The 25,555-nt window shown below is 31.1% G+C and overlaps 1 protein-coding gene across 1 annotated transcript; it reads right to left on the minus strand.

Moving 5' to 3' along the window:
• Window positions 1-7,306: 7,306 nt before the first annotated feature.
• LOC100781419 (ABC transporter G family member 14) lies at window positions 7,307-11,040 on the minus strand. The gene is made up of 5 exons (XM_003547691.5): window positions 10,763-11,040; window positions 9,818-10,613; window positions 9,197-9,376; window positions 8,904-9,097; window positions 7,307-8,083 (listed from the first exon to the last, which is right to left on the minus strand). The coding sequence occupies exons 1-5, from the start codon at window positions 10,916-10,918 to the stop codon at window positions 7,439-7,441; spliced, it is 1,971 nt and encodes a 656-aa protein (XP_003547739.1). The 5' UTR covers window positions 10,919-11,040; the 3' UTR covers window positions 7,307-7,438.
• Between the last annotated feature and the right edge of the window lie 14,515 nt (window positions 11,041-25,555).

Consider the following 25,555-nt stretch of genomic DNA (forward strand, 5'->3'; position numbering starts at 1 on the left):
CTCAAAAGTGCTTAGGAAGTGGATTTTCATAGAGCAAAGCCATCTCTTGTAAAGTTCTATTTTTCCTTTCTACTACCACATTTTCTTGACGTGTTCTCGGTGAAGAAAAGTTATGGAAAATACCATTACTTTCACATAATGATCTGAACTTAGTATTTTCAAACTTAGTTCCATGGTCACTTCTAATAAAAGGGATACAAAAGCCATTTTCATTTTGAACTCTTTTACAGTAAAGACCTTGAAAGACTTGTGCTTATGAGCAAGGAAGTATACCCAAGCATATCTTGAATAGTTATTAACCATGACAAAGCCATACTTCTTTCCTCTTAAACAACATTCTAGTTGGTCTAAATAGTTACATGTGCAACAGGTGTACTATTTGGAAGTGGAACACAATATTTTTAGATTTGAAAGAAGTTTTGATTTGTTTCCTTTGCTGACATGCTTCACCAGGAAAATGAGTTTTCCAATAGATCTTAGGCCTTAATTTAGCTAAATCCTTTTTGGATAGTTTTGAAATTTGCTTTTAAGTTGACATGCCCAAGTCTTTTATGCCAAAGTCATCTTTCATCTTCTTTGGATAACATACATGTTATGTTTTGTTGACTAAGATCTATCAGATCAATTTCATATAGACTATTGTGTTGCTTGGAAGTAAAGAAAGACTTGTCATCTTCTGTCTTGACTTTGCACTTGTCTTTGTTGAAAGAAACAATATAATCACTATCACAAAATTGACTTATATTAAGCAAATTATACTTCAGACCTTCAACATATAACATATTGTATATGAGAGCTAGAGAAGGAATACCAATTTTAACTATACCAGAGATCTTTTCCTTACCTATGCCTATAAAGGAAAATGCTCCTCCCTCATGTGGCTTTAGGTCTATGAACATAGATCTTTCCCCTATCATATGCCGTGAGCATCCACAGTCCAACTACCAAGGATATCTATAATAAGTACTATTTGAGATTTTGGTACCCATATATTTTTGGATCCAATATAGTTAGTACCCTTAGACATTTGTTTCTTCTTATGGATGCATTTGAAGTTAGAGTGTCCAAACTTACCACAAAAGTCACATTTGTCTGAAACAGACTATGACTTGAAGGATGTTGTTTCCTTTTGAAAGCCTAGACCAGACTTGTCATGAGGATGTTGATGGAATTTCAGAAGAGTGGTGAGAGTCTATGAACTTTCCAAGAACTTCCCAAAATCTTTAGTAAGACATGCTACTTCTTTCCTTAGTTTTTCAACAATGGAAGTTTTATTGGTCTTACTAGCTAAACTCAAACACTCTTTTAGAGTTTGGATCATCTTTTTCAGATCTTCATTTGATTTCCTTAGCTCAATGTTTTTAGAAGTAAAAGCATTGAATTTTTCTTTAAATTTTTTGCACTAAAGGGAAATTATATGACAATTCTGAAGAAATATTAGATTCAGAACAAGTTTTTACCTTAACCTTATCATCTATATCTGCCATGAGATAAATGTTGGCTTATTCATCATCTGAACTGCTACTCTTCTCACTATCTAAGTCATCCCAGGTGACCATCAAACTTTTCTTTTTCTTGTCCCCAGAGTATCTTTTTTTTTTTTCAACTGGGACATTAAGCCTTAATATGTCCAAGCTTTCGACAATCAAATTGGATAATCTCTTTGCTTTCCTCGTTTTTCTTTATAAATCTTGAATCTGTATGTCTAGAGGAGTGTTGGAACTTTCCTTTCTTCTTCATCATCTTTTTGAACTTTCTGGACATAAGGGTCACTTCATCATTTATGGATCCATCAGATTCCTACATCTACACTTTTAAAGCTTTAGACAAGCTCTTATTTTCTTTTCTTCTAAAGCTTGTCTCTTTAGATTTAAGGGCGACAAAATTCTTCTTTTGTAGATGGTCCATGTTTTAAGGTGAACTTCATAGAGTCTCAAGATGCCTAGCAGCTTATCTCATGCAAGATTTTTCATATCTCTTGTTTCTTGAAAAGTTATGCTCTTTAGTTCCCACACTTTGGGGGAGTTATCTAGCACCTTCAAGTTTATCTAGGCCTTGGAGTACGTCTATATAAGAGCTTCCAGATTGTTTAGAAGAACTTAAATTCTTCTAAACATATCATCCACGAACTCTTCATCCTTTATGATGAAGCTTTCATAGTGTTTGGTTAGAGTCGTGGCCTTCCTTAGTCTGACATCTTTAGTGCATTCATAATTTATGCTCAATGAATCCCAAGTCTCTTTTGTAGTTCTTAGTCTGCAGATCTTGTTGCACTCATTCTTTGGTAGGGCACATGTCAAAGTACATATGGCTTTTGTGTTGAGCTCCATAATGGCTAGATCGTCATTTGTCTATTCAGCTTCAGGTCTGGGAATAGGGATATCCCATTGGTCATGATAAGCCAGATTCTATACTAGGTGGACTTGATGTACTTCTCCATTTTGTCCTTCCAGTAAGGGTAGTCTTCTCCAGCGAAGCCTGGTGGCCTTGTGAGAGATGCTTCCTCAATGATGGACTACGTCCATTTCTTGACAACCCACCAAGTTTCTACTAACTTATCACAAAGTTACAAGTATTTTTCACTACCACTTCTGGCTCTTGCACTTGCAAGCTCTACCCAAACTTAACTTTAGCCCAATATTCTTTATCCTACCTAGCCACTGCTGGCTCTAAAAAAATCAACAAAATTTGTTGGAAGATTGCGCAATGACTAATATGTGATCATCTTATAGATAGATAAATCACTCAACACTCTAGTCTTTTCTCTCAAGGTTTACAAGGTATTTTGAGAGCTTAGTATCTATACAGTGATTTACAGAAAGCTTTACAAGAAAGAATGCAAGAATATTTTGTGCAAGATAATTTGTATCTTGTTTCTTCAAAGCTTTTTCTATTTATAGTCTTCATCTTCAAGTGTTTGTTGTCTCCCAACGGTTGGATACCTTACGCCGTTCTTCATTTGAAGTTTTAAGATCGTTGGAGCATTTAATGATTGCATTAAATGCGTGTCCCTTCTTCATGTAAAGTCCATGTTAATAGGTTAACATGTCTTATACTTTAGCAGGAAAGTCACTTCTTTTATCATACCAAGTATACACTAGAGGGTGCTTTTTGATAAGGATCAATAGTTCTAAACTATGGGCTTCATTTATTCTTCATAGGACTTTGATAGATCCTAAGAGAATTTCTTATGCTAGATAGAATCTCATACATAATATTAAATAAAAATCTTAAATGTACTACTTAATATTATGTTAAATCGTCTTATACGGATGTATCGTTTGAAAACTTAGACGTAGAAATACAAACCATGATTTGATAACATATCAGACATAACTTTTATCATTTGTATTTATTTTTATTCAATCAAAATAATAATTAAGAGTCTTGATTCGTCTTTAAGACATGAATATCTTTAGACTTAACAATGTTAGACGAAAATGGAAGTGCATGAACACAACTTTCACAATTTCATTTTTGTCGCTTTTATTTTGAAATGCTAACATTTGAATTTCTCATATGAAATTAAGAACAAAATAGAAAGGAATAGAAGGATTGAAGAGAATATTCCTCAAGGGTCATTTTCACTAAGGAGAGAAGCACATGTTATTGTCTATATTTTATTCTTTTTGTCTCCAACCAAAATGTGACACGTTACATTGTCTCTAACTGTGAGACAACGATCATATCCCATAACGAATCTCTTCCCAGAAGTCTATAAAAGGCAACTACCAGTTCTGCTACAAGCAAACTAAAAATCAAGAGAAAAACAAACAAGAGCAATTTGAAGCAAAATCTGTTAAGTCATCTGACAATACAAAACAATGCTTAAATAGTTCATCATCTGCCTAGCAAAGTTATTCATTGTATTCGAACTTAATTGTTTATTCACTCTGTTGAGTTATTTGAATCTACTTATTCATTCAAACATTATTTGTTTACGAAAGTCAGGAATAACTTAGTGTTAAACAATACTGGAATGTCTTAAATTCAGGGAAAGTCTAAAAGTGTGTCGGTAGTAGCCTAGAGAATATTATTGTAACTAGGAGTGACATGATAAAATATTTGTTTTTAATCAAGCTTTGATTAGTAAAAGCCTTTACAAATTTGTGAATGAGAAATGGATGTAACTCTATTTGAGTAAATCAGTATAAACTAAGTGTTATTATTTCTCTCTTAAGTTATTTGATTAATATTCTCTTAAGCCTTTGACACACACATGTTTATTTGATAACCTTTATGAAAACTCTGTCTTATCTAACATTGAACGATAATCATTTATTTTCATTATAATTATTTTTCACTCATTGAAACTATATAATCAATATCTTTGTCTTTGCATATTTGTTTGTAAAAATCATTTTTTTACAAAAAGATATCACATTTGTCTAACAAATTATTCAACCCTTTTAATCTGATCTCTCATATTTTTTAAAATTTATAGTGGAAAATGTACCATGCTTCCGTACTTAGATTCTTAGAATTACATATAGGGCATCCACCCACTTTACAACTTTTTTTTAGATAGCACCCACTTTAAAACTTATTCACTAATTATTTGGGTTTGACTTTTATTATGTGCATTAACTAAGCTTAATCATAATAATAATGATGGTTAGGCTTCCAACTGCCATCTTCTTCACATCATTGGATTCGTAGGCTCAATTTTCATACAAATAATTATGCTTCCAACTTTCTTAACACAACTTACTAGTAGTTTTAATCATGCTTCCAACTTTCGTAACACATTATTATATTTTTATACCTTAGCAGTGAAATTTAACGTTTTATTTTTTTTTATAGTATTTCTACAGTTTATTTTATTTTATTTTAAAATAAAAACAAATTGTATTTAATTTATGTACTTTTAAAAAGCTAAATATTAATTTGTATATACTTTCTTTCAACTTGTAAATTGTGAGTTTATTACGAAATAATTAACGATTTGTAATATTTCAATTCACTAATTTATTGTTTCCTTATCAAAATAATATCATCATATTATTTATTTATACGTTAATATATTACTTTTTTTCATATGCTACATTATTTAATATTTTAAAATGATAGATGCTTTGAATATTTAATTGATAAATATATTATTTTTCACATAATATTATTCTAATTTTTATTCCATATGATTATATTATATTTTGCTAATGTAGTACTACGTATTTGTTTGGTTTTCTGCATTTATGGTTTAATATTTGAAATACGATATTTTTCTTTTAAATATGATATTGCTTTGGAGAGAGACAGCTTGCACGCTGTGTCATAAACAGCTTCCAGTGGCTAAACTTGGACTTGTAGCACTCCACCAAAATTGTTTCATGATATTGCTGTCCATTAAATTATTTTGGTTTAATTTGTTCTTTATAATTATAAAATAATATATTTTAATCTTTATACTTAAAATATCATCTTTTTATTTTTATAAATATAAATTTTAATTAATTTTATTTTTTATACATATCATTTCAAATTGTTTTAGCTTCTCTTAATTTTTTTAATCAAATTAGGAGACAATATACTTTGATATTATTAAATATTCTTTAATTTAAGAAATTATTTTAATTTAAATGTAAAATCAAAAAATTTCTTAGTAAAAAATTAAGTTATGCAACCACTAGACAATGGGTATATTTGCCCGACCTTCATTATACTAAGTTGATAGTATGAACAGTTTTTTTGGAATTATCAAATATAATGGAATGATTTGATAAAAAAAATTATAATTTCTTTTTTATTTTTATCAATTTTATTTATTTTTTCTAATAATTAATAATAAAAAAGAGACTAAAAATATGTAACAAAACTAAAATAAAAATTTTACATATAGAAATTAAAAGATTTTCTTTTTCTATTTTTGTAGCTACAAGAACCAAATGAATTATTAGACTTTCTTTTTTCTTTATCAATGACATAAGTCATCGTGGCATGCGAGCATAATGAAGCGCGACGCAGACTTGCATAATTAATGTGACAAAATGAATTTCAAATAAAAAAAAATTATCTTTAACATTATTATTTTTTGTTAATTATATTGTGAAAGGACATTAATATGATCAAAGAGCTATCAATTAGAGTGGAAAGTGCTTCTGTATTTAGATTTTTAAAACACTTTGTCATGCACCCACTATCAGACTTAATCGCCAATTATTTTAATTTGACTTCTCGTTATGTGCATTAACTATGGTTAATCATAACAATGATCAGGCTCCTAATCTTGATATCATTTCCACATATTTGGATTGGTTGGGTCAATTTTCGTAGATATACTCATGCTTCCAACTTTCTCAGGACATAGTTTTGAGCAGAATATGGAGCATAGTACTATTTGATGGCTTTCATTCCATTAGAAATATCTGTTTGTCAAGTCACTAGTGCCTTTCGGGGGCAAGATATTATTCTCATAATTATCCTCTTGTGTAACCTATGCAGGAAAATATGAAACAACAATTTGGTTTCAAAGGCCTGATAATGATCAATAGTTGATTTACTGAGCCTTAGCGTCTAGTCGCAATCCTTGACCTATCTTGCAGATTAAATGCATAAGTTCTTATCTTTACCTCTTATCCTGTGGCTTATCCCTTGTCTTCAGGCACTAAGTTTTATTCTAAAGAACTTAGAAGTGTTATTTGTGGGTTTACATAAGTGATTAAAAATTTAGAACAAACTTTTATCTTTCTTATAGGTCAACTTCGGTCTAAAGTTACTTTTTCCATTTGGTGGGCATCCCTTGGGTTCTTTTATGTGTAGGGACTAATTAAATAGTTATAACTAGGTAAAATTGTTTACGGTTTGAACCTATACAAAAATCATCTAAGTGTGTCTCTGTTGACTGTCCTGACATGTCATTGACATCCTATGCGATAGTATTGAGCATATCTATCTTATTTATATTTTTTTCAGAAAAAAATATAAAACTTAAAAGTTGGTGTATTATAAATATTTGTACAATTACAAATTGTTGTCATGTATAACAAAAGTAATACCTATCATAACTTGTCATCAGGCGATATTATAAAATTTTTACATTATAGTATTATTTCTCACTCAGTTGAATTTAGGACAATTTCTTTCAAGTTCTCATGCTATGTGAACAGTAGCACTCTTAGAATTAGCTGGTGTGTTTATAAAATTGCTAAAAGGATAAAAGTAAATAATTTTTATCGTTCAATCACTAAATAGCATGTATAATAAAAGTCATATTTACCATATTTTTTATTAATTAATATTATAAAACATTTTACTACATATAAATTAAACTAAAGAGAAAAAAAAATCCAACTGATAGAGAGAGAGATGATCAAAATTTCATTACATAATTTGCATCAGAAGTACAATATTCTAGCTAGTCTAGTATTATTCCTCACTCAGTTGAATTAGTACAAAACTCTTCCAAGTTCTGTAGCTAGTGTACACATCTTAGCTAGCTCTACCTCATTCTCTGTAGTGCTAAATATGCAATTAGTCGGTAACCTACCAACATCAAGGCCATAATAGCCACATCAACCCACAAGTGATTCAAACCCACTGATTTGATTGGAGGAAACTCTCCAACTTTGCACAAGACCCCTTTTGAGCACTCATAATGATCATCATCATTGTACTGCACACCAACAAGAAGCTTGTAACAATAGTAGCTATAGCTCAAGTACTTGAGCCACTCTATGAAGGGAGGAATTTGTTGAATATAGTAGCCTCCAGCAATGAGGAACACAAGGGTTGTCACAGAAGCCAAAGTTGTGGCCTGTTTGACCTCCATCAAAATGGCACCAAATGCTAAGCCAAGACTTTGAGAGACAAGGACACTGTAGAGGACCACAAGGAGGGAAAGGAGAAAGGTCACTGGATGAGGCTTGAGCCCTCCCATCCAATAGATTATGATGGCAAATGCAGTTGGAAGTGCAAGTTCTATTGGCAAGTCTCCTACTGTTCTGGCTAGAAAGTAGGAAGAAAGACGGTACATTCCGGACGAACGTTCCTTGATCAGCATTCTTCTCTCTTGTGGAAATGTGAAAACAGCATTATAGAGAGGGTAGAATCCCCAGAAAACAGAGAAGAAGAAGAGCAGGGCTATCTGCATTACAAAACCAGCTCCATGTGAGATTCTCTTCATGTTTTTTTTATCCATAGAAATTAATCACAATACCGGAGGTTTACTACACTAATACACCACTTTCAATCAACCGAGCTAGACCCTAGTTCTCTTAATGCTTTTAGGTAACAATAACAACAACAAAAGCCTTATCCCACTAGATGAGGTAGAATATATGGATCACACAATGTTAACAAACAAATTATTTACTATAAAACCAAATTATCTGCATTGGAGTCGGTTATAGATCAAATTCTTAAAGAATATTATTTTTTATAAGATTCTTATTTAATAGCGAATCCCTCTTAGGTAAGCAAAACAAAAAAACAAAAAAAAAAAAATAGTACTCTTAATAAATAAAAGTACAGAACTTGGATGCAATAGTTTAAGTACTTTTGTTTTTGTTTTCTAATCAAAATTAGAATTTCATGTGGTTAATTGGTGTAGTAAAGATATGAATTAAATGTCAACATAAATTACTGAGGTGGTGAAACTCTATTTTTAATTTGTAAAATTTACTAAAAACACATAAAAATTGTATTGAAGTTTTGTTCTAAATAAAATAAGTGGAATATGAATACAAAATAACGCATCATATTTTGAACTTCATATGGCAGAAACTTTGAAATGATGTGATTTGGACATGAATACAAGATTACATGAATGTGAAAAGGAAAAGTGGAAAACAATACTGTCAAAGTAAGAGCCAATGATATCTTAACAGAACTTTAGAGTTACTTGATGATGTTCTGTTCTTACTGGTCAATACTTATCAAGTTAATGAACTTGAAGAAACTCTTACCCGATCTCCAATGTGTGATTCTGGAGTGTGCCACCACAGGAGTCCACCAAGGAAAGCGACACTTATGACTTGGAATATTCTCAGCCTGTTGAAGGCTTCAAACCTTCTCTCCCTCAGACCCCTTTGCAATAGCACTTTGAACTGATGCCACCAACTTGTGCACCATTGCTCTGGTTTTATGTGATTTCCTGCATCTATTAGGCAACAAATGTATTTCAAGACTTAATAAACAAAAATTAACTTTTGAAGGATATGCGTATGAATGTTTATAACTAAACATTTAGAACACCTACTTGTGGAAGCATCCTTAATGGCTTTGAAGTTATTCACTTCCAAGCTGCATAGTTCGTCTTTCAGCCTAGTAGCTATGTTCTTATCATAAGCAGAGACTAAAGCTTCCCTCACCAACTTCTTTTCTACCTCCTGGCTCCCACTTTGTTCAGTTGGAAGCTTGGAGGAGTCTGGAGCAATTCCTGCAGTTTTTCATCATTGTCAAGACTTTGTACACACACAAATATGGTTCTGTTTAAACTAGCTTGCCATTATTTCAGTAAACTAAGATAATTGAGTGAGTGGGGACTCGTTATAATTCATCTCAGTTAAAAACAGTAGAAATATAATTCCAATAGGCCTGACCATGATTCCATAATAATAATAATAATAATTTGAGAATAAAGACTATACATTCATAGTAACAGTATAAAACTGTTTTACACTGTATCCAATCACAAATCACCATGTGTTGACTTTTATAATAGCTATCTTAAAAATCATCCCAACGATGATTTATTATTGGATGACAGTGTAAAACTTTTTTATAGGATCAGTGTATAGCCAACTCTAATAATTTAATCCATAATAAATTGAAAAAAAGTAGTGTGTGGCTTAAATTGAAAAGAAAGAAATATTATTACCATTGGCAAGATCAAGCATTAAATCAGCAGGATTGACAATCATGGATGTGGAAAAACCAACAGAAGAAAAGTAGTCCATTGCAGATGAAGCAGGGCCATAATAGATGGGGCATCCTTCAGAGAGCAAGACCACTTTATCAAACATGTGATAGAGGCGACTAGAGGGTTGATGAATGGTGGTGACAACAGTTCTTCCCCCACAAGCCAAGCCCTTGATTGTCGTTATGATCCTTTGAGCAGTTGTAGAGTCCAACCCTGAGGTAGGCTCATCAAGCAGCAAGAGGCTTGGATTGATGAGCATTTCCTGGCCTATGCTGACCCTCTTTCTCTCCCCTCCTGAAATCCCTCTGAAGAAAGGGCCTCCAATCATGCTACCCCTGCACCTACTCAGCCCTAGCTCACTGATCACATGCTCCACATGGTGCACTTTCTCTTCCTTTGTCAAGGAGTTGGGGAGCCTCAGAAGTGCAGTGAAAAGAAGGGTTTCAAAGACTGTGAGATGAGGGTATAGCACATCATCCTGCGCCACAAAGCCTGTTCTTCTTTTCATGGCACCTGAAAAAGGCTGGTTATTGTAAGTGACTTTTCCTGATAGTTTGCCACTGAGCCTTCCTCCAAGTGCTGTGAGAAGTGTGGTTTTACCACTTCCTGATGGCCCCAACATGGCCATTATTTCTCCTGGAGAAACCATGCCTGTGACTCCTTTAAGTATGGTCTTCTCTTTGCAACTCCTTGTGCTACCCCAACATAGACCACCCTTATGCTCTATTTTAACATTGTACACCAATTCCTCAAACTGCAAATGGAAACAGAACAGAACATAAGCAAAAAAAAAAAAAAAAGTAAACAATAATTAGCCCACATGAATGAATATGTATTATGGTGGTTTTTTTAGAATCAATGTAATGGTATATATAATATACTAGGTAATGATAAGGGAATGACCTTCAAAGTTATGGGGAACATAGCTAGTTTTGGAAAAGATTGCTCATTTGTTTTTATGGGAAGGACAGTCTCAGTCATCTCAGGTGGTCCTTCCTCAGGGTGAGTAGTGTTGTTGTTATTGTGTTCTGGTTTGGGTGCTATGCAGTTTTCTGGCATGGCCAAAGAAAGTGAGAGATTTGTAGTGTTTTGGTGGTAGTGTGATAGTATTGACAATTGAGGTGTAGAGAGAAGTTAAGAAGTTCCTTTTATCTTTGCTTCTCGTTGTGTAGTGAGGAGGAGCACACATGGATCTATATATAGCACAAACTAAAATGTTCACTGTGTGTACCAAAGTACTATTTGTTTAGGACTCCCATGGATGGTGGGTTCCACCATCTCTTTTAACTCGGAATTATTCTAACAGAACCATGCTCCCCTAAAAACTAGAAATTCTCAACAATTCTCAATTTTATTTTAAAGAGAATAGTGATACTAAACTTAATTTTTTTTTAAATAAAGTCTCAGATTTAAATTCTGTAAAAATAAAAAAGAATATAATTAAAAAAAATCTCACTAAAAATAAGTAATCAGATGTATATTTTAATAGATATTAATTAATAATCAACTAAACGGATCAATCCTCACAAATAACAGTAATAAAAAAAGAAGAGGGGGAGTGTAGCTATAAACATTCGTTTTTCCTCATATCACCTTTAATCTGCTTTCCTTGCATAAGCAAGGATGCATTAAATATTTCTGAAGTTGATCTAAAATTAAGACAGGTCGCTATGAGTGAATTATAACAAGCACTTTGTCTCGATAAACATGCTCCATTGATATAAAGAAAGACACCATTTATTTGTACAGTACCTAGGTGGCCTAAGGAACAGTCTTGCATACAGACAAAACAAACAGTAATTTATAGACTACAACAATCTTCTCAACTATTAAAGATTTAAAAGCATGCATATAATACATGAAAAATATGATAGAAATACAAAAAAATACACATTTTAAATATTATTAGATGCAGTATTGTTATAATACAATGCACACATTTACTACAAAACTAAACACAATACACAAATCCTAAATAAAAAGAAAAAGAATTTATGCTTTAAAAAATAAGTGGAAATTTTTATCTGGTATGATAAAATAAAATATTATACAATAACAAAAGTTTTATCCAATCACATAAGGTTAGCTGCATAAATTACATGATGAAGTCATTCGATTTGATTAAAAACCAAATCTTTAAATATATTTATGATGACATTCCTCTTAACAAGTAATAACTTTTCCAATATCCTTCTTGGTCTCTCTTCAGTTTCACAAGACTAGAGATTATACAATTTACTCTCCTTCCTATTGCTTCTATGGGCTTCTTTGTATGTGTGCAATTTGTTATAGTTTAACTAATTATTGTGATGTTTCCAATTTTGGAGTAAGCGTTTGAAAAAGCAAATACAAAAAATAATGTAAACTAGAACTCAGTGTAATCGATGCCCTAGTGAAGTATGTGACGAGAATATGAGTATTGTACAACTACAAATACGACTGTTAATTATTTCGAAGTTTCCATATTTCCTTCATAAAAAAATCAACAATATAATATTCCTTCTTCTTGTGTTTCACGGTTTCACCAAATATTTTAGACAAAACAGGTCGTGTTTTGGTTCTCTAGTGAAATGGTGAGGACTTACGTAATAGCGTACGTTATGCCCATTATACCCGTTAGTTGCTTAGTTTGTGATTTGATTTACGAAATAAAAAAGGTAACTTCTAGCACCGCCCTATTAGTTGCTTAGTCTTTACTGCTGAGTGACATGCCCTTGAGATCTTAAGAAGTCTGTTGGAAACGATTGAATATATATATATATATATATATATATGTGTGTGTGTGTGTGTGTGTGTGTGTGTGTTTTCATGAATGCACTGCGAATATATACTATGTTGTGGGCATGTGAAGTGGAAGGAATTGAATATTTGAATGCTTTAGGCTGCTGCTGCAGAGTGAAACCATTTCAACAACAATGGGACATGCATGCAAACCATACGGGATCTCTGTCCCTCTTCATATTTGGCTAATTTTCTTGTTAACCCTTTTGAATCAATCAACACTTTTTTGGCATTCACCTTCCCTTTCTTTTTTATGAAGTTTTAGAATCTTTTAGGCTATATTTGGATTAGTGGTAGAAAATAGAATGGAATTGATTAGAATATACAATAGAGCGAAATTTTTTTTTTAATATGGAGAATGGAGACCCTGACATCTGTGGTTGGTTTGTCATCTTCCACTACAGCAGTACAGTTGCATATAAATAGTAATGCAACTAAAGTACTAAACCCCTATTCTGAAAAATGAACGCTTAAGAAATTAGATTTTCTTTTTTATCCACACACCTCCTCGTGATGATGGTGGTGATGATTCGTTATGTCTTACTACATAGCATGATTTTTGTCTTTCATTTGTGCTTTGGGGCGTTAATATGGCCAAAGAGTGAGTAAAATAACCATCTAAGGCCAAACCAAAAGCATTATATTCTCTTTCCCTCTTTACTCTGTATCTGTTAATAATAATAATAATAATAATAAACAGTTTTACTAAATATTTTTGGTACCAAAACTTTACAAAATCAAAGATAGCTAATGGCGGTGTTTTAGAGAAAGCAGAGATCGGACACACTTTCTCAATCTCCTATTCCTCATTCCTATCTATTGACCTGCTCTTCTCCCGACAAGTTTTGTTGAACAATTGTCAAGTTTTATAATGCAAGCGAATTAATACACAGTCCTGCCTCACATTTTAAAAAAATTATAATGTATGACATTTATTTATCTATCAATTTATCTGATACAGCACAAGAGATAAGAAGAGTAAATATTAGACATTAGTTTTAACTTTAATAGTTTATTTCAATTATGCCTTTTAAATTTTTTCTTCTCACACTTTCATCTCGTAATTGGTGTAATTGACAATAACTACATCATACAATATTTTTTAATTGGATAATTTTATTTTAAAATCTATCATTGGATCGAATGTTTGTTTTAAATATAATATATCTACAAAATTTTCATTCATATACACTAACGTCGATGCAATATATACTTTTAAAATATATAAAAATATAAATAATTTGATTATTATTTTTTATTTAATTTTAACAAAATCTTACTTAAAGAATAAAGGGAGTATATATAGTTATAATTAATGGTTGAATTGATAAAATTCTTCTGTCATATAAAGTTATCAATAGTGTAATAAGTTACAAAGGTGATTGGTTGAGTAGAACAAGTGACAGCTTCACATACAACATGTCACAAATTCAAACTAACTTGTCTTCTTGGGATAAATAAATGTGAATATATTTGTAAGTATAATTTGACCCTAAAGAGTTTTACTATCTTAAATTAGGATAACACCCATTTCCATAAAACAGCAAGAATAAATTCAAAAGGATTGAGAACATAGAAAAGGCACATGAAAAATTTACCTAAGCGAGATATATGGTGATCAAGCTTTGTCTAACACAGTAGTTCCATTTTAAGTTGATATAAAATTTGGTCCTTAAAGTGATAATTTATGTTATTTTAATTCTTGAAAGCGCATGTCTAAACAAATTGATCCTCAACATAAATAATTTTATCTCCAAAAATTTATTAAGAAATTAATACTTTCCAACACCAAAGTAATACCTCGATCCGTCTATATCATATATTAAAGTTTTGAAATGTAGTTAAATAAAATTGGAAGGAGAACTTAATGATGCTTTTCCTCATGTAGATATGCGATTCTTATATATATCCCCTTTAGTTACGTGCTATTTGATTATAGCATTCAATTTTCAACATTCCTTCCGTCGGCCAAATTCGAAAGGCAAGGGAAAATAAGATGCTACACCGGCCAAGGTATACTATTCCACCCTTCCTCTCCTTTTTTTTCACATTTGTAGTATGGAAGAAAGAGGAATAAGGGAAGAATGATTAAAGGTAGAATTTATCATCAGATTCCGATTTCTGTCCAAAAAAATAATTAATTAATTAATTAATCTTTTCTTATTGGAGATAAAATATAATAATTCATAATGGGTCCAGTGGGGTTTACTTTGTCAACATGGAAGACTTGGGAGAATTTGTTTCTTGATGCTTAGTGCGCGCAAAAATGTTTATTAATTATCATTCATTCCTATTATCAACTTGTATATTAATTATAGAAGCATAATTAGAGCTGTTTTCCCCCTTTTCTTCCACTATTGAAGAATGAAAGAACCCTTCTCTTTTTTAACATATTCTCATTCATTCCCTCTTGCTTTTATATTTTTATCTTATAGCTGCCCAAGCACGGATTCTCTTTCTTTTTTGGGGGGTATATCTACCTAGTCTAACCTATCTAGTTTAGACCACACGAGCCATAAATTTGAACCAAGAACCCAAATCTTGAGAACCATATAATGTGGTATACGGATGATTTTCAAAGGGGGGGAGGGGAGGTAATTTATTGATAAGATTCATAAGACAAGCGTCAGGTACAACTTTCTCTCGAATGGGTAGAGGGAATTGGGTTTTATTTCCACATCAATCTTTTGAAATCTAAATATTCTCTTATTTTGTAATGAATGATTAAATTGGTTCACTCCTTGTGGCATTTGACTAGCTAGGCTTAATTAATTCATAACATAGACTAAGACTGCTACTGGTGTGGAACAATATGTACCCATGGAAGTGTAGTGTTGTTACACTTTTCTCATAGATTTTTTTGGGGGGATTTTAGATAATAGCTAGCTATCATATTTGGCCATATGGTTTTTTGTTCCCTCATGTGAAAAATGCACAATATATATAGAGAGTACGCCTCACATGTCAAGGTCGAAAATAAAGTCCAGAGATACACAGGAAAATAATAATCAAAATTCAAAACCTAGATTAATTCTTTTAAGAAAAATTAAAATTTAATATTATCACATAATCAATAACTCTAGCTTTTTGTCATTACGTTGTGTGAAATATTGGCCACAAAATTAACAAGTTATTTTAAATAAAGTCTTCTTTCTAAATTACGTTTTTTCATTTATAAAAGATCCAAACATACTCAAAACTCAAAATCAACTACTAATTAAGTGATAATAATCATACACCAATTGATATATACACTAGTGCTAGAAAGAATGAGTAGTTGATGATTCATTATTGTCCCTCGTTTATTTTATTTGAGACACTTATTTAGAATTAAATTGTAAAAACTTACTAATTTGATGGTTGAGGTATAATGATTGAGAAAACTAAATGGACAAGTTCAAAAAGAAGTAAATGGATAATTTAGAAATAGAACTAACACTTGACATTGCATGGGAGAATTTTTTTTTACTAGAGTCTCAACTATAAGTAAAAAATAATGATTTAGGCTAATTAAAAAAAATTAGTTAATATAATTTAATTTTATTAATTCTATTTATAAAATAAACATTTTTCTAAATTGTTCTGCATTGAAATTTGATATAAAAATGTCATTAGAAATATATTTTAAAATATTATATTAAATATGATAAATTAATTAATTTGCTTATATTTATTTTGGACCAATATACATATTTTTTCCTTATATTCAAGAACCAAAAAAATATCAAATATCAAATAATTATTAACTATCAATTTAGTTTGTGTTTATTTATGCGGTGCACTTGCGATAGCATGAAGTTCAAGATCACTTCAATCCGTAAACATGGATGATGTTGCTTCTTGAGACTAAAGTTTGGATTGTCCTACCTACAATTTAAACACACGGTAAAAGAGAAAGATTTTTAAATATAAGAACTAAAAAGTAAAATTTATAATCATAGAGTAATTAAACCTATAATTAGTTTATACATGAGTTATTTTTAAAAAAACTATAATTTTAATTTATGCAAAAAGCTGATTTTAACTTACACAAACTAATTTTAATTTATATTAAAAAATATTTAATTTTTTCTTCTTGTTTCTTCTTTCAAGTATTCATGTATAGAGATGTTTATATCGAAACAAGACTCGATTCATCTTCTGACGGGGTTCTCTGTCTTGAATAAGGATCATGATGATATGCCCTTGTTCTGGCAAACATGGTGTGGCTTTGGAAAGATTAAGTCTAATTTCCTGTCAGCCATGCATGCTGGCAATTAGTCACAAGTGGTTGAGTAGGGGTATTTGGTTCATGGGTAGATTTTTTAGTTCTAAAAATAATTATCTATCTATTTGTTATGAAGTAATAAATTAATTAATTTTAAATATATTTTTTAACTCCAATCGAAGGGATAAGAAATATTTATTTTCATGAGATAAAAATCTTCTTTGTGAATAAATATACACATTTTTTCTTCCTACCCACTATCACACTCCTTAATTAATGATCACTTCATCATTTACACTCTCTAATTTTTTGTTATTCTCAAAACTTATGTTCTATGTCAATTTTTATTTATTGTTAATCTCATAAATTTTGAAGGAATAATAAGAGGAATTTTGTCACAAGAGCATGATATATAATATTTTAAGTATAGTTTATTTGTCATTTATTGATCTTATAATAAAGTTTTTTATTTTATGAAAAAAATATGTTTAACATAATAATAAAATATTTTAGTAATTATAACATATATTTTCAGAAAAAATAATTTAACCAAATATATATATATATATATATATATATATATATATATATATATCTTAATTATTCTTGAAAATATAAATAAAATATTTAATTAATTATAAAATTAATAAAATATATTTTTTATTAAATATCTGACAATAACCTTCCTATATTTTATTGCAAGAAATAATATTGTCGAAACTAAAAAAAAATATCCGTGACGTTTATAGTTCTTCACGGTGTGCAGATCGATGTCATCGGATTAATATTACCTTATTGCTTTCTCTAAACCTGGAATATTGGTCCCTTCATCTCTCGGTCAGCATGAGTATATTTGGATCAGGCATGGTGCGTCACTTCATAGATCTTTTGTTGAGCATTGGAGGCTATATAATATGCATGTACATATATATATATATATATATATATATATATATATGTACATGCAATGTGGCCAAATTCTTGTTTTCTATCATGAAGTCAAGCACCCCCATTGTAGATTAAACGCAGCCTCTACATATTCTCTTTTTTCATGTCCAACTAATTAAGGCTCACTTGCAAGAATGTTGTTGTGCTTATTTGACGTTGCAAAGGTATAATTCTTTCTTATCAGCCAAAAAGGGCAAGTTTTGTTAATGAAAAGAGGTGTAAGATATATATATACCTCTTAGAGCTCGAGGCATAGCATCTCAGCCTCAAGTAGAACCAACATGTAGTATGAACAACATTACATCCAAGGCTAATAAAAAAGCACCAGAAGTAGTGCATTACACTTTACAGGGAAAAGGATCCCGCATTCCAATCATTATAAGGCATTTAAACATAGTTTAGGTTCAATAGACCATTCATAGAATGATGATCTAAATCTGTCAAACTTAGCTCTGCACCATTCCTTAGCTGCCATTTTTATCTGATCCACTGCTTTCACTCTATCCGAACTTCTGTCATTAAACATAACATCATTTGGTTGCCTCCAAATTGTCCAAATTGTTGCTATCTATAGTAAGTCAAGATACTTTCGTATATATAAATGTTATTTTCATCATTTTTTCAAGTTTTCATTAAGATCGTTAGTGTTTCATAAACACTACAATGCAAAATTATTCTAACATTTAAATTTCATTGAATGGTTATCAGCCACAAGTAGTAGTGGAATAAAAAGTCACAAAAGTATTGTACCTTTATCCCCTCTCTCCTAAAAGTTGTCATGTAACAAAAAGAAAATAAGTTGTTAATAACAGAGCCTATAAAAGCTACCTCAAGCATCAATACAAAATACAATACTTCATTCAAAATTCACAAATGTTGAAACTCACGCAAAAGTATTGGATGCTCAAAACATAAGAATTTACAAAGTCTATCATTTGTTTAAAGTCATTAATTGTATTCAAACTTAACTATTTATCCTCTCTTCGAGAGATTGAAATATTATATTGCTTATAAGGGTGTGTCAGAAGTGGCCTAAATTATTATAGTCAGGAGTGACTAGTTATAATAATACTTATTTGTAATCAGTTTGATTAATAAAAATTTTCACATGTTGTAAAGAAGAAAACTAAACATAACTTAAGTTGAACAATCAATATAAATTAAATGTTTTTACCTTTTATGTTATTTAACTTATATTCTCTTCCGCATACTCCTACGCACTTGGATTGATGCACAAGTCTGTTGTTGAAAATCTCTTGTGAAAACATTTTATACTAGAGTGGACGATATTTACAAATACTATCTCATTAAATCTGTTTCCATATCTATTGGGCACACATTAAAATCTGTTTTAAACATATAATTTGTAAAGAAGACTCACTTTTTGCCTAACACAATATTCAACCCCTTCAAGCATGATATTTGTTATTCCAATCATTTTGACCAAAGGTGCCCATTTTGTAATTGTGAAGTTGAAAATCTTGGCCATTTACTATTCTCATGCACTAAGGTTGCTGATATTTGGTTTTTGTGTTATGTTTATATTAATGTCACATCTGCCTTACCATTTGATTCAAGTATGCATTTTTGTCAGCATTGTATTCTTTATGGTAGCAACTTCTCAAATAGGAAGTGGAGGTATGTGTGGTGTGTTATTGTGTGGGTGCTCTGGAATAGTAGAAGTAAAATTATTTTTCATGGTAAAACCTTTAACAAGGAGCAGATTCTGAATGATATTATGTTCCACTGTTAGTTTTGGTTAAAAAAATACGAGCAAGACTTCAACAACTCATTTGTGTAGTGGTCGCCTATCCCAGGGGAATGTATTATTGATTGATTCTTTTTTATATGAAGTGTAGTTGCGTTTCAGACCTAGGGTGAGACGAGGTATGATGGAAAAGTTTATTGGATGATGTTGCTTATGACTTTATGTTGGGTTGTAGTTACTGTCAGGTTCGTGGCATTTTATTGTGCTGCTGAATTACTTGTTTGTATGCGTGTTCATGATTTGTGTATTGTGGCTCGAGAATTATGTAGCATTTATCTAGGTCAGTTTAACTCACGTACGGGTGTAGGATTTTATGTAGGGTGGTGGTTCATAAATGTATTGATGGTTTTGTAATGCTTTGTTTGCTTTAGAGCTTTTATATTAGCAGGGGAGCCTTTTTGTTGCAGTGGGGGGTTTAAAGTATTGAAGTTCCACTTCTTAAATACACTATAAATAGATAGATAATAAATTCTTTTAAGTGCAATGGAATAATTTTCTAGCTAGTGGAAATTAAGTAATTCTAAGTTCAAACCATATCCCCAAGACTGTGACAATTAATGGATTCTTCCCATGTTTTTTCTTCATGATAATTTCATAGAATCTAATTGTTAGTTCAATCATAATAAATCTGTCGATCTTCAGTTCAATCATAGCATTTCTATCTTTTAAAATTCCCATCACATAAATACGATGTCGATGCGCAAAATATATATAGGCTTTTACATTGGTCTTTTCTTGTAACACTACTATGGTCAGAATACACACACGTCCAATTGGGTCAAGACGCATGGCACACACGTCCAATTACACAAACTTCACATATAAAAGATCGCACATATGAAGAATGGTCCATACTTAGGGTGAAAATAATGAAAAGAAATCATTTTTAAGGGGTTACATCGTTATGATATGTTTCGTGGAGATCTAGTAATTTATTTGTAGTGGCTAAAGAACATCCACTTTCTTTAATAATGCAAATTACGGGGCCAACTGAAGCTGATCGCACGACCGATATTACACTTTTCTATTATTTGTTTTTAGGGACGGATCCATAGTAGGGGTAAGAAGACACTATGAAGTATAATATTTTTTTAAAAGAAAAATAATATAAACTTTTATGAAATACATAATCTTATGACAAAAAATTCAAATTATCTAAGTTCTTATAAATTACAATTAGGTCAAGAAGTGTGTTAGTGTCACTGGCTTACTACATGTGTTTAGTATTAGAGGAGCAGAAACAAAAGAATAAAAAACATAAGATTAGAACTAATTTACTCTCTCTTCTTACATCTATTTTTTTTTTTAAAAAAAAATGTCTTTTGGATGCAAAATCTATTTTTTAATAGGGATAATTTTTTATTATCAAATGTAACAAGTAAAAAAATTGTCTTGTGGGGGCAATTGTCTTCATTCCTCATAACCTACATTTGTCCCAATGTGTAATTGACATTATTTACATTATCTAGGTGATGGAAGTTATTATTAATCAATTAATGGGTACTTTCTACGGTGCACCAGTGCACTAGTGGTCTTATTTGTTAAAAAGTTACTTTTACCCTTAAAAAGACCTAGTTATGGCTTTTTTTTTATCAAGAAGGGGTTTTTTTTTCTAAATGGAGGTTGTTTTTAAATTATTTACCAAAAGGAGTAAGTCGCAACAGGCGTTATGACTTTCGAGTTAAAAGTCGTAACACCTGTTACGACTTTAATTTTTTTATTTTATTTTTTTAATTGAAGTCATAAAATTATTTATGACAGTGTAATTTTTTTTATTTTATGACTTTGAAGTCGTAATATTTAAAAAAAAAGAAGTTAAAGTCGTAACATTTAAAAAAAAAAGTTGAAGTGGTAAATAATTTTACGATTTCAATGTAATTTTTTTATTTTACCAAAGTTTTTTTTCAATAGTTACTTTTTAATTTGGAAGTGCATGAGGTGAAGTGGTGATATTGGCTACGACTTCATAAAATATAAAAAAATGAAAAAAGAAACATTTCCATGTGGTTTCGCTTTTGTTTTTCAGTCAATCCTTATTTCTTACCTCCTCCCATATATTTCAAATGAATAACCAAATACTTTTTTTCCAATAATGACAGCTGAGTTTTACGATTCTCATGTATGCATCAATGTTAATTAATCGAAGAGAATATGGAAATTTAGTCCAAATGACTAAAGCTTCATTCCTCATTCAGAATATATTAATGTTACAACTTCAACTACCATTTTCTTTAACACTATCTCAACCAACAATATGTTAATTTCAAATGGACTCTTTAATGTCCAAAGATCTAACGATAAGAACCCAGATCCTAAATTTCACCATTCTTTTCAGTTCCTTAACAGGAAGCCAGATTCCTGTAGAGGCTATAGTATTGCTAGTCAACTACAGCATGCTTTAGTCTCACTCTAACACAATCTGTAAGAATCCTGGTCAACATAGAGGTTTATATTTTCACCCACATGGGCAAGTGTAATCATAACTGCCTAAACATATCAAGAGAATATGATTGAGTTGTTAGATACCTGCTTGCTTACCGAAGACTAAGTCTGGAATCAAAATGGAGGCAGAGGAGAAGAATAAGCCATGAAGTAATAGAGAAGTAACTTGTTCAGCGACGTTACACATGCAGCTCATAGCATCTCCCTGCCAAGACTACTTGAATGAAGTATGCATTGCATTTATCTCCCATATCTAGAAGTTATGAAAAGATGCAAAGTTAACAGCACTGGCATGACAGCACACTGAAAATAGAATGCACAGTGAAGTCGTAGCCAAGCTCACGACTTCACCTCATGCACTTCCAAATTAAAAAGTAAGTATTATAACTTTAAAGTTGTGATACAAAAAAAAAGCTTTTATAAAATAAAAAAAATTACTCGTAAATAATTTTATAACTTCAATTAAAAAAATAAAAAAAAATTAAAGTCGTAACAGGTGTTACGACTTCTAACTCAGACGTAACATCTGTTACGACTTACCCTCTTTTGGTAAATAATTTAAAAACAACTCCCATTTAGAAAAAAATGAAAAAAAAATATCCCTTTTCCATAAAAAAAAAAAAAAAAGCCCCTAGCTATACTACCAACCTTCATTGTTCTTCGTCACCCCTCACCTCTAACCTTCCTCACCATCATCACGATGGCAGGATGATCAAAGCAGGCTTCAACGCCAACGCAATCCCTCCTTACACTTCATGGATTCTGCTCCTCAACTTTCCTTATCATCACCATCGGAGCTCCGTCACTCACATCCATCAACAACAGATCTACAACAAAGCTCTTAAACAAGATAAGAATGAATCCTATCTCACTCTAATTATTGATCAAAGAGAAAGATTGTGTTTTGTGATTCATTGATAAATCGTTGTTTTAGTAATTTTTTGTGTGAGTTTTTGTGTCATTTTTATGCATTTTCCAAACAGAACTCACATTTAGATATCAGTTTTGTCATGTAGAAGTTTAGTCGCTCAACTGAGAGAAAGAGTTAGAATTTTCATGTTTTCTAAATATTTGAAGACTCTGCTACTTGACGATGGTCATGGTACATTTAGCACGATTGTGGTAAGCAATACGACCATGGCAATAAGATGACCTCCCCTTTGAACAACATCAGCCTTCCAATGACAACCATGGTGAGTTTACTACGATCGTAGTCCACACCATGATGGTTGTAGTCATTCCACAACGACCCAAAGCTTTAGTGTCAAAATTTCTAACCACAGTCGTGGTAGATTTCACAACGACTGTGTGTGCCTAATTTGAGTAATTATCTTTAGGAAACTATAAATGGTGTGTTCATGTTTGCAACAAAGATGCTAACCTTTTTAATTATTTTACGAATTAGAGAGTACTTTTTAGTCTTTTGAGGGTTGTGAAGTGTGGACAACACCATAAGAACAGATCATGATCATCATTCTTCCCTTGTTGATATGTCTATGCTAATTTCATATAGGCTTTCTAATTGTGCTTTGATAATGAGTAGCTAGTCACTCTAGTCCAAGGATTATAATGTAAGTATCCAATTTTACCCCTTTTTTTACTCTTAATGGAATTCTTTGGTGTTTTTGTTAATTAATTCTCTTCCTTACTTTATTGTTTATTTAGGAACTAATCATTATCATGCTTATTCAAATGTATTATGGTTATCATCTATGTATGTTTGGTAGACTTAGGTAGAGAATGTTTTACACCAAATTGTATGATCGAATTATTTGAGTAATCTTCAATAGATCAATTAATCCTTAATTGACCATCCCTAGTTTTGATTATATCCTTTGACTTAAATTTATATATTTATGATAATTGAAGTATTGATTTAAGGCAAAGAGCATCATTAGACCTTGATCATAGGTTTTGATTGACTTTGGCAATCGATAATTAACTGTGGAAAAAATTTCGTGAGAACTGGGATTAGGGGAAATTGCTACTAGTGAATTAATCTATGGTCACTTTTAATATCACTTAATCTCTCCTTTGCAACAATTAATTTTTTTTCTCTTAAAATAAAAAATCACAAAAATATTTCAATCTCCTTTTAATTATCTTGACTGTTTAGTATAATAATTTTGACTATTTTGAAAATAAAATGGATCTCTAGGGTACGATATCTAGACTTAGGTCCACAATACTATTGTGTAGGGTACACTTGTCCTTGTGGGAATCATATTTTTACACATCCTTCACAATAGCTTCAAATCATTGTAGTTCACTGTTAGTTTAGAGTCGAGATGTTCCTTGTTGCAACTCTGTTGCTGGCAACGAGATCCTCCACCAACCTTCTTTAATCACCTTTCTCCATCAATAACAACAAAAACATGTTCCCTTGAGTGTCAATTTCGACAAGTGTTTGATTCGTATTTTCAAGGATCTAAAGCAAGTGGGATAAAATTCCCAAAGCCAAACAAAAGTCGAAAGGAAAAAATGACATCCCAAAAAATCAAACATCAAAGCCAATCATGAACCACAAAAATCAAAATAAGAAAAAAAGGCACAATTATCGTTGTTGTCGCACTTCCCAGCCTCATCCTCAGTTTTGTCATTAAAGAACGATGATTGTTGTAGTAGGAACTTGAGGAAGTGGGAAGGGAGTCCAAATCAGTTGTAGATCTAAATCTAAATTGTTTGTAGATCAAATGTTGGGTTGAATTAAGGTCTAGAGGCGTGACGGGGGATGGTGGGAGGGGTGACGACAATAGTGATCTTTGATTTCGGTGGTTGTTGTCCATGTGAGTGTTGGTGTCATTGTGGAATGGGATGGAATGAAAAGGTAGGGACAAAGTTGTCTATTTTTTTTTTTTACTTTAATAAGTTATTTAATTTCAATCTTTAAAATATTTTAATATTAAATCTAAGGGTTGATATTAGTTGTGCTTCGATGCATAACATCACTTCCATGTGTATGCCAGAATCAACCTAATTAATAATTATATCATAAATTGACAAGTGAGTGTACTTTTTTCAGCATTATCAGCCTCTTTGGTAGGGCTGAATTAAGGAGATTCATTAATTGATAAGTGTATTATTTTCTTAGCATTATCAGCCTATTTAGAAGGGGAGAATCAAGGAAAAATGTAAATGAAAATAACATAGGATGTTTTAAATATAAAAAAAAGATAAAAATAATTTAAAAAATTGTACAATTTATTGTATTATTTTTCATTTATTCTTTTTTATTTCTTTTTTATTCATAATTTTGTTTTTTTTATTTTTTTATTTCTCTTTTATCAAATAATTTTTATTTTTTATTTTTTCACCTATATTATTTTATTATTTTTATTTTCATCTATTATATTATCTTCTCAGTATCAAACAGGACGTGGTATATTAGAAGACGACAAAAAAAATGGTGAAATAAACTGAGCTTGCAAGTAGAGAGTTAGAAACCAATAGACGTTTTAAAAATAGCATTACTGTCGTTATCATGGAAGATTTATATGAGTTCTACTTAAAAAAATAATTTACTAGGTTTCCAAGTTTAACTATAATACAT

The sequence above is a fragment of the Glycine max genome, chromosome 16, assembly GCF_000004515.6.
Source record: "Glycine max cultivar Williams 82 chromosome 16, Glycine_max_v4.0, whole genome shotgun sequence".
Lineage (NCBI taxonomy): Eukaryota > Viridiplantae > Streptophyta > Magnoliopsida > Fabales > Fabaceae > Glycine > Glycine max.

Excerpts from the sequence above, each read along its gene's own strand:
- LOC100781419 (XM_003547691.5), bottom strand. The coding sequence starts at position 10,918 with ATGCCAGAAAACTGCATAGCACCCAAACCAGAACACAATAACAACAAC. Across the intron at positions 9,377-9,817 it reads AATGCTTGATCTTGCCAATG|GAATTGCTCCAGACTCCTCC; the intron begins GTAATAATATTT and ends GAAAAACTGCAG. Across the intron at positions 9,098-9,196 it reads CATTAAGGATGCTTCCACAA|ATGCAGGAAATCACATAAAA; the intron begins GTAGGTGTTCTA and ends GTTGCCTAATAG.